The sequence below is a fragment of the Arachis ipaensis genome, chromosome B04 (genome assembly GCF_000816755.2).
Source record: "Arachis ipaensis cultivar K30076 chromosome B04, Araip1.1, whole genome shotgun sequence".
Taxonomy (NCBI): Eukaryota; Viridiplantae; Streptophyta; class Magnoliopsida; order Fabales; family Fabaceae; genus Arachis; species Arachis ipaensis.
The window spans coordinates 113,978,631-113,988,224 of NC_029788.2; the positions used below are offsets into that span (position 1 = coordinate 113,978,631).

A 9,594-nucleotide genomic window follows, 5' to 3' on the forward strand; every position below is an offset into this window, starting at 1 on the left:
AAGAAGAGAAAAAAGAGAATAACATGGTTATAGGACCATATAAATAAATAAGATCAAGATGCACAAAGACGAATAGCTAGCCGCCGTAGGCACAGTGTTGCGTTGTATTCTCTTTCTCTCCCAACACACATGCACACACACACATTCACACTCACATTCTCACCCTCCCCTATTGTTTTGCACCACCATGGGAATGCTAGACAGAGACATGGATCACAGATCCATCCAAAAGGCAAAAGGCATAGAGAACCGTGTTAAGAGATTGTAACTACACTAGTGAGAGAGAGAGAGAATCCTATAAGTCTCACACACACATTCACTGTCCCAATCTTAACAACGTTATCTGTTTGTAATTTGTGATGTGCCCCCTTTCAAATTAGAAATAATAATTGAAGGAATTATGATAATATACAAATGTTACGGGAACAATAATTTAATAGGGTTTATTTCGAATAGTTTTAAAATATACAATTCTAAAAATTACATTTATCAATAATATAATAATATCCATAGTCAAGTATGATTATTTATTTTTATTAATTTGTAGACATTTAATAGATAAATAAAATAAAATAATTTGTTAAAATCTTAAAAATTTTCATTTCTAAAACGATGATTGAATATTGTTAGAAAACTTAGAAAATTTTTACCCTTTTTTTAATTGAAAGAACTATTTTTGCATTTTTAACATTAATCTTTTAAACTAAAAGTAAAAATATATAGATAAAATAGCGAATATAGTAATAGTATTGTTTGTTTTTAAATATATAGAGAAAAGGAAAGAGACATGTGATTTGTTTGTTTAACCATATGCTACTGTACAGTACGCTTTTGGGGTTAATTATTTGAAGGCACACATTACACATACAATTGTTGATGTGCATACATACATAGACACTAAAACACACTAGCAGGATATGAAGATAGAGCCTATCATCACTCTATTCTGATTCTCTTCTCTCCTCTCTATCCCCAGACATGGCTGCTTGTGCTTTGTTCAGTGGTGCCAGTAACAACACTGCCGAAGATGGGAATGTCAGCACCACCACCACCACCACCAACGGTGCTGCTGTTGCCGGAAGTGGTAGTAGCCCTCTCACCAGTGCTTCCAGCAACATCAGCGCCGGTGAAGAACAACAACACATGCTTCTTCTCCATGGTAGTAGTGGCTTCATGAATCAGCCTCATTGTGAGAGGAAATTGGTGAGAAAAAGAATGGCTTCTGAGATGGAACTTCACCCTTCTATAACCAACACCACCACCACCACCATTTCTGAGTATCCTAGGTTTCCTCGTCGAACCACCAACAACATCAACACCTCCTCTTTCATTCAAAAGGGCTCCTCAGTTGGTACAGGTAGTAATTGTAACTATCCTTATAATAATAATAACAATAACAATAATATTAATAATAATAATAATAGTAATAGTATTAGTAATGTTGTTGTATCAAGAGATAACGTTACTATTCCAAATTACCCCATTGTGACGCTCACAACCAACTACTCCACTATGATGCTACCTTCTCTTTCATCATCTTCATCATCGTCATCATCATCTTCTTCCACCAATCTCATCAACACCGTCAATTCTTCCTCACCCTCAATACCCTCCACAACCATAACCGTTTCGGCTCCAAACTACGCTCAACACTTCAATCAAGAAATCCTACTTGACAACAATCAAAACACAACATCACCTGCGGTTGTTACTTCTTCGCCTTCTTCCATGGATGAAAGCTCAGCCGCTTCTAATTGGATCGATGGAATATTGAAGGATCTAATTCACAGCTCTAATAGTGTCTCAATCCCTCAGCTCATCAACAACGTCAGGGAGATTATATACCCTTGCAACCCAAACTTGGCCATGCTTCTTGAGTACAGGCTCCGCCTCCTCACTTCTGACTCCTCCGCCTCCGCCGTGCCCGCAGCACCACCGCCACCACCGCCTCCACAAAACAAAACTCCGGTTATGAAGCAAACAAATACTTCAAACATGCATGCTTACAGCACTATGCATTTTCAAGATTCATCTTTGAATCAGTACTGGCCTGTAGTACCGCCAACGCCGTTAGATTCTAACAACAACAATTCAGTTTCGTTGGCCAATACTTTACCATCACCGCCACCGCCTCCGCCGCCGCCACAGCCACCGCAACAAGAGAAACCCGAAGAAGATCTTGTTACAGCACCGGCAACCACCACGAGCACCGCCACCGCCACAGAAATGGCGGTGCTAACGAGAAAGAAAACGGAGGAGATGAATCAACAGAAGAAGAAAGACGAAGAAGGCTTGCACCTCCTCACACTACTCCTCCAGTGCGCAGAAGCAGTTTCAGCGGAGAATCTAGAAGACGCGAACAAGATGCTTCTAGAAATTTCTCAACTGTCGACGCCGTTCGGCACATCAGCGCAACGCGTGGCAGCGTATTTCTCGGAAGCCATATCCGCAAGGCTGGTCAGCTCTTGCCTCGGAATCTACGCAACGCTGCCAATCGTTCCTCACAGCCAGAAAGTGGCCTCCGCTTTCCAAGTCTTCAACGGAATCAGCCCCTTCGTCAAGTTCTCCCACTTCACCGCCAACCAAGCCATTCAAGAAGCGTTCGAGAGAGAAGAAAGGGTTCACATCATAGATCTAGATATAATGCAAGGCCTCCAGTGGCCTGGCCTCTTCCATATTCTGGCTTCCAGGCCCGGTGGGCCTCCTTACGTGAGGCTCACGGGCCTTGGAACTTCCATGGAAGCACTGGAGGCCACTGGAAAGCGGTTATCGGATTTCGCCAATAAGCTTGGCCTTCCGTTTGAATTCTTTGGCGTTGCGGAGAAAGTTGGGAACGTTGATCCTGAGAGGCTTAATGTTAGTAAGGCTGAGGCTGTTGCTGTTCATTGGTTGCAGCATTCTCTTTATGATGTTACTGGTTCGGACACAAACACTTTGTGGCTTTTGCAGAGGTAATTCATCTTTTTCTTCTCTTTTTGTTGCATGCTCTCATCTCATTTATTCATTATTCATTTATATAATAGCTTCTACTACTACTGCATGGATTATGGAAATGTTGGTTGATCTTTTTTCTTCTTGCTTATTATTGGCTATGCCCGAGAGATGATTTTCTTCTTTTATTGCTTTTTAAGCTGGACGTCTAGTACCTTAATGTTTTACCAAAATATTTAATTTTATTATATATATTGTTTATGTTAAATATTTTATTTTGTTATTTTAGAGAATTATATATGATTTCTTATATGATTTGCTATGATCCAGAGGTAGCTGATGTGTGTTTGTGCTAGCTAGGTAGTTGTGAGTTTGAGTACATGTGGAATAGTACTTTTCGTGAAAGATTTCCCAAAAACATTAGCTTCTTTTTTCAAACTTTAGGGTCTAGTAGTCACTTTATGTCTGCTTTTTTTCCCTTCCTAAGGGAAAAAAATTTGAGACCAATGATTATGACTTGTGGAATTTCGCTACGTACACATTAATGGACATAAATAACTGCATAATAATGTATATAGTAAGCTTTCTAAGATTTTGATGTCGTGTATGATTTACTAATAGTGAACGTTATATACTATTTTGATACTACCTTGCAAATAATTTTGTTGCTACATTGCATGTCACATGTTACTTGAGTATATTATTATATGGTAAGTTTTAAATGCTTTCTATTACCATATACCATATAGTATATACTATCTATTATTTACTAATTGATAAATGGTAAAGAATTCTGATCGTTTATTCCATTGCATGTGACTTGTGATTATATGATTGAGTGACATTATAAAACTCTATTACAATATCATGCAGGTTGGCACCTAAGGTGATAACAGTGGTAGAGCAAGACCTAAGCAACACAGGTTCATTCTTGGGAAGGTTTGTGGAAGCCATACACTACTACTCAGCATTATTTGACTCCCTTGGTTCAAGCTATGGAGAAGAGAGTGAGGAGAGACATGTGGTGGAGCAGCAACTACTCTCAAGGGAGATTCGGAATGTTCTAGCTGTTGGGGGTCCATCAAGGACTGGTGAACCAAAGTTTCATAACTGGAGGGAGAAGCTTCAACAATGTGGATTTAGAGGTATATCACTAGCTGGTAATGCTGCTACACAAGCAAGTTTGTTACTTGGTATGTTCCCTTCTGAAGGGTACACTTTGGTGGAGGACAATGGTATTCTTAAACTTGGTTGGAAGGATCTTTGTTTGCTCACTGCTTCAGCTTGGAGACCACCCTATACCACTGCAATGGCTCATCATCATAGTTAATGTTTCTCCATAGTTTTTTTTTTTCTATGGTCTTGTCATTTTCTGATTCTAATCCTATATGTAGCATCCATCTCTATGGTCGTTAATTTAAAAAAGAGATATTTGGTAGGTGGTGTTCCTAAAGTGGGAGACTTTTCTTGCTAAATGTGTACCATCACTGCAAAGAAGGAAAAAAGAAAATGTAGTTAGATAGCACGGAGGTAGTAATCAATTAATCATCCAAGTAGGTTCCTATGGTATACATTTAATAATACAAAGCAAGACATTTCTCTCTGTTTTGGAGAACATCATAGAATTTATCTCAATATTATTTTACTGTGACAAGTGAGAACTGAGAAGGGTGTTACTATGACATTTTGATTTTATGGGTACCCATATAGCTAGCCATAATGTTGTCTATTAGTAGTGTAGTTGTTACGAATGCATTCTGATTTTGACTATCTTCGGTTGTTCAGTTTGAAAGTAACAGTGATTTAGTGGCTTCCGAACCGCATATTCCCACATATTGGAGCGCATTCTTAGGTCTTGAATTGTCCATTGACTTTTAAAGCTGCATTTGGTTTTAACTCCAGCATAAAACACAATACTGATAATATAAGTATATAACACAAAAATTAATATTTTTATATTTTATTTAATAATAAATTAAGATATAAAATAAAATAAATAATAAAAAATTAATTTAATTTATTTTTTATTTCACATAAAAAATTTTAATAAAAAATATTTTTATCCATATCTTATAAACAAATACGATTTTGAATTTTAATATTCATATTTCAATTTCTTGTACTTATAAATAAAGGCAACTTAGCTTATTTGGCAAATAATTGAGAATTTAACTTTCATATAATGGCTACAAAATTAGGTGACTTTAGGTGCTGGTAATTAATACTCTTAAGTATTTGTGCTTAAATTCTTTGCATTAGTACAATAAAAAAATTCTATGCATTATTAACACGGTCACGATTCTTCCATGTCGATGAATACCCAAAAGGCTACGGCTTGACCCCGGAAAATTTTGTTTGTGTATATTTCTTTTTTTGGTTCACTGGAAAATAAATTTTGTTTGTGTATACGTTATAGGATTAGGTGTTAAAAGGTAGCCATGATAAATTCAAATTATTTTTTTGAACAAAGGATAAATTCAATTTAAAAACAAAATGGAAGCAAAAAGAATATTTGAATTGAAACTAAGACCAAGGAATCCAAAAGTAGAAGAGAGAAAAAATCTCTTCCACATGCGTGAAATTTCATTAAACAAATGTTAAAAAATCTAATCCATGTCATACATTTCTATTTTCTATCTACAGTGCCATCCAAGAAAGAATTCCTCCCTCTTACATATTTATCGAACCACGTTAAGTTTCTGACTTCCCAACGTGCATCCCGAAAGGTGCAACTCATGCAACTTTTAAGATTCACATTATATTACTATTTACCTACCCTGTCTCGTACAAGTTATGAAAAGCAACTGTCACTGATGCAGTATAATAGACACAACTGAATAGCAAAGATCAGCAATGCTGAACTTCAACTAGGGGACAAAATTGTTACTGTATCATTTTTCTTATAAAAGCTGTTGGACAACATTCTTGTAATCAAATAATAACAAACCTTAGAAAAAAAAAAATTTGAAATCCAAGGAACTAGGAGGGATAGTTCTACTTGTTTCCCGGCTAAGAATAATTTACATCATTCAGGATACTAAATCTTAAAACAAACAATTGCACTGTCTTTATATTTTGAGTTATTTTTTTTTTTCTGGACCAATGCCTTGCTCATGTATACCTCTCCATACTTGCCTACCAGCACAGTAAGATCAGATAAAACCTCAACATTAAACCAATTTAACTATCTTGAAAACTGTGAGGGGTGCTCAATTCTGCCAGAAAATCAAGTGCAGCTTCCAGGTTCTTATTTGAATGGTTAATTTCATAACCTGTTTTGTTAAGCTCACCAACACTATCACTTCACTTCTTTCAAAACACCCCCTTGGAAAAGCTACATTGGAAAAAATTTGAGCACCCAAAGCACAGGCATATCATCTTTCCTGCTCCTTAAGAGCTCACCCCTACAATCTCCAAAACATTCAAGACTTGACCATGGCGTATTATGAATACACATTGCACTCACTTAAGAATTGGTTTTCTTTGTTGATAAACACCTTCCAATAGCTCTTATAATTTGGAATTCCCAGATCTAGCCAAGGTTTCATTTTCCCATTGTAGTGTAGCACTGGAGCTGTCTTAATGGAATTTGCATCAATTGCATAATCATGACCTAGTCCAGACAGAACCCAATCTTTGAGTGGATATATTTTATTATCAAAGGTGAGTAAACTTGCACGCCATGCAATAGAATTGGTTGATCCTTCTTGTGCACTCAACTATCAGAGGAAATAAAACAAAAATCAGTAACGTAAAATGCTCAGAGAGCAACATATTTCAATGAATATATTGATTAAGGACAACCATGGATAAATAATAGAAAGAAACTAGTAAGTTGGTTAAGTCACTCCAACGGATTTAAGTCTGGTAAAACGTTTGCTTAATACTCATACAATTACCCTAACAATTCCTATATTCATTTAACTATTTCCAATACTACTATTTTCTGCAGCAGTAGTAAAAGAAAATATTGCAGTGCAAATCCAATAAACTCAAATACTTACCTCTTTTATCAACCTTTGGTATGTTTGTGTAAGACTAAGCTCTCTCCACTTCACTAGGTCAATTATGTTCAACCCCGACATCCAAGCACAGGAATCTTGGTTGTAATCGTTCTGACCCAGATAACTTTTCAGCTGACCAAGCCTAACTGAGCAAAATTGCACTGCACCATTAACCTTTTCCCCCATGTCTTGGTTCCACAGAGATGACAGGTCTTGCTGAATAACAACATCATCATCCAGTACCACAACTTTCTTCAAATTGCTGAATATATCAGGAAGTAAATAATGTGAATGAGAAAAAATTGAGAAGTATTCTGTTCTAATCTGGTTATCAGCAGTGCGAAAAGAAACACGGAATTCCTCAGGCAAGGACAGTTGCAATGGATCCCCATTTTGGTTATTGAGGTCAAGATGCTCGAAATTCAATACTTCAATGGCAGCATCCTTATACTTGTTCCTCAAGAACCAGAGCTTCATTGCATAATAATTTTGACCATCAGTCACCACATGAAAAACTTGCTTCCAGCTTTCCTGAAACATTTGTGCAGCAACAAGGGAAACTAAAATTTACAACTGCTGAAATTGATGAATCCAAGATAACGAAGCATGAGAAGAAACATAACATACTTGGGAATGAATTGAAGTGGAGTTGATAACTATGGATGCTGCAAGTACATTGGTAGAAAAAATAACATAATGGTGCAATGAAGAATCTGTAAACTTTTCTTTATCAGCCCTTTCTTCAGGTGAAGATTTGAAGTACTCAACAGTTAGTTTCAGCGCCAGGCAGTGAAGACTTTTTGGTGTTGTCTGGACATTAAGTTTATACAGGTAAGCACTCTGTTTCATGTGGAAGTTCGCTTCATCCTCAGTCAAGTCATATATTTGTCTCAATTTCTTGTCAACATTATTGCAATCCACTGGGACTGTTTTAGCTTTAGTTATTGTAATTTCCATCTTCTGTGACTTGTTCTCAATGCTGTAACAAAATACCACATAAAATTTATTGTGATCTTAGAGTAATTCATAAAGGAAAGAACATGGAGAAAGGAGAATTCGATCCAGAAAGGTAAGTTCCACAGCAATAGCTTCAGGTATAATGCAAAAAAGGGGGGCATATTAAACCCTAAGATACAATGGTTTCCAGAATAATATACTAGCCCAACCCAGCAATAGGCAAGGGAATCATATGTTGGTGATAAAGAATCACTATCATGGATTCACGACATACAATTGCTAGCATGTTTACTGAATCACATGATTCAAATTGCAAATACTAATATTCAAACGACTTATGGTAGAACAAAATTTACATAAAAGTGTAAAAACATGATAGAAATGAATACAGGCGTACAAACCAGCTTTTAGTTATGTTTTGAGAGCAGAAGTTTTGCCCTATGATTTTATATTATTTGTCCTCACTAGATTCAGTTTTGGTTGTCAAAAAGAAACACAAATCTTGTTGCAGTTTTCTGTTCCTGATGTGCTTCGATGATCACTTGGTTGGACAGGTAACCTAGAAAATTTAATAATTTCCTTCCAAATGTCAACTTCATTTGCAATGGGATGGGATGATATTTTTGGCATCCATTTTGATGTTCCATTCATAATATGTATAATGGTGCTTCTTTATCTGGTGAAAAAGGGATTGGCATACTTTTTTTCCATAACTTAAAAACATAGTATTTAGTTATTTTTGTTTTCTTTGCCAATTTGCATCGTTCTCTTTTCTAGTCAAGCGTGCTGATACAATAATGACTATCAATATTTCTTCTGCTGCTATTTGATTTAAGTTCAAATTTTATACATGTGCAAACATCATATTCCAATAACTGATCAAGTAGAATGCAACCCAGGTAAGTAAACCGGTAGAGAAAAGAAATACCACAAAAGAATAACAGCTTACAGTGGTGGAAGATCAGCATCCGTAGTGGATTCACTAAGCACATGCTCCAGATCTTGTATATTTTGTTTCATTTCTCGAGACAATTTGTCTTGTGCGGGGAGTTTTGCAATGCTCGGATAGTAAGCTCTAGCCACAAATAGTTGGTCTTTCAATTTCTTAATCATGGCATCTTTCATAACTTCTTTATGTTGTTTTTGCCACAGGCAATAGCTACCAAATGTGAGCTCACAAGACTTTCCACTTTCATCAGCCGGGGTTGTTTTAACGGGTGTGACTTGATTCATGTGGCCGGCTATAGCATTCTGTTGCAAAATTTAAATCAGTCAAACTAGCTGTATAAATAATAAGTTATGAAGAAGTTTGTCAGGCCGCTGTGTTTTTAGTTATTTAACTTAGCTTCTGAGTGTTATCACTTATCAGGTTGGTCTTTTACCAGCTGTAATGTTTTTGTACAGCAGTACTCAAGCTAATATTATGTGTATAAATATGATGAATAAATTAGTGTTTTAAGTTAATCTATTCCAAGGAATCATTAGTTTACTGGATTTCTTTTCCTTTTGTGTAAAGCACGTGATCTTTTCAAGAGATTTTCCTGAGACATCTTTATCGGTTGGAACGCTTCACTCTATTGATTTTTCTTTTTTCACCAGTTAGTTTTCATCTTGTAAATAGAATCTTTTCTCCCCCTACCTTTTGTATACTTGTCTCTTCATCTCAATGACATTCTTCTTTTATCAAACAAAAGATTTTTTT

The 9,594-nt window shown here is 36.2% G+C and overlaps 2 protein-coding genes across 2 annotated transcripts in view; one reads left to right on the plus strand and one right to left on the minus strand.

Annotated features, from left to right (window-relative positions):
- Positions 808-4,686, plus strand: LOC107639760 (protein SCARECROW). Its single transcript, XM_016343358.2, has 2 exons — positions 808-2,951; positions 3,805-4,686. Exons 1-2 carry the CDS (start codon positions 979-981, stop codon positions 4,259-4,261), a joined length of 2,430 nt encoding a protein of 809 aa, XP_016198844.1. The 5' UTR covers positions 808-978; the 3' UTR covers positions 4,262-4,686.
- The window catches only part of LOC107639761 (probable galacturonosyltransferase 7), a gene marked incomplete at its 5' end in the record, with an annotated part of 6,895 nt that continues 3,066 nt past the window's right edge, over positions 5,766-9,594 (minus strand). Inside the window, 4 exon segments of the mRNA XM_016343359.2 lie at positions 5,766-6,650; positions 6,936-7,466; positions 7,563-7,914; positions 8,842-9,143. Coding sequence (XP_016198845.1) covers positions 6,375-6,650; positions 6,936-7,466; positions 7,563-7,914; positions 8,842-9,143 — 1,461 coding nt within the window.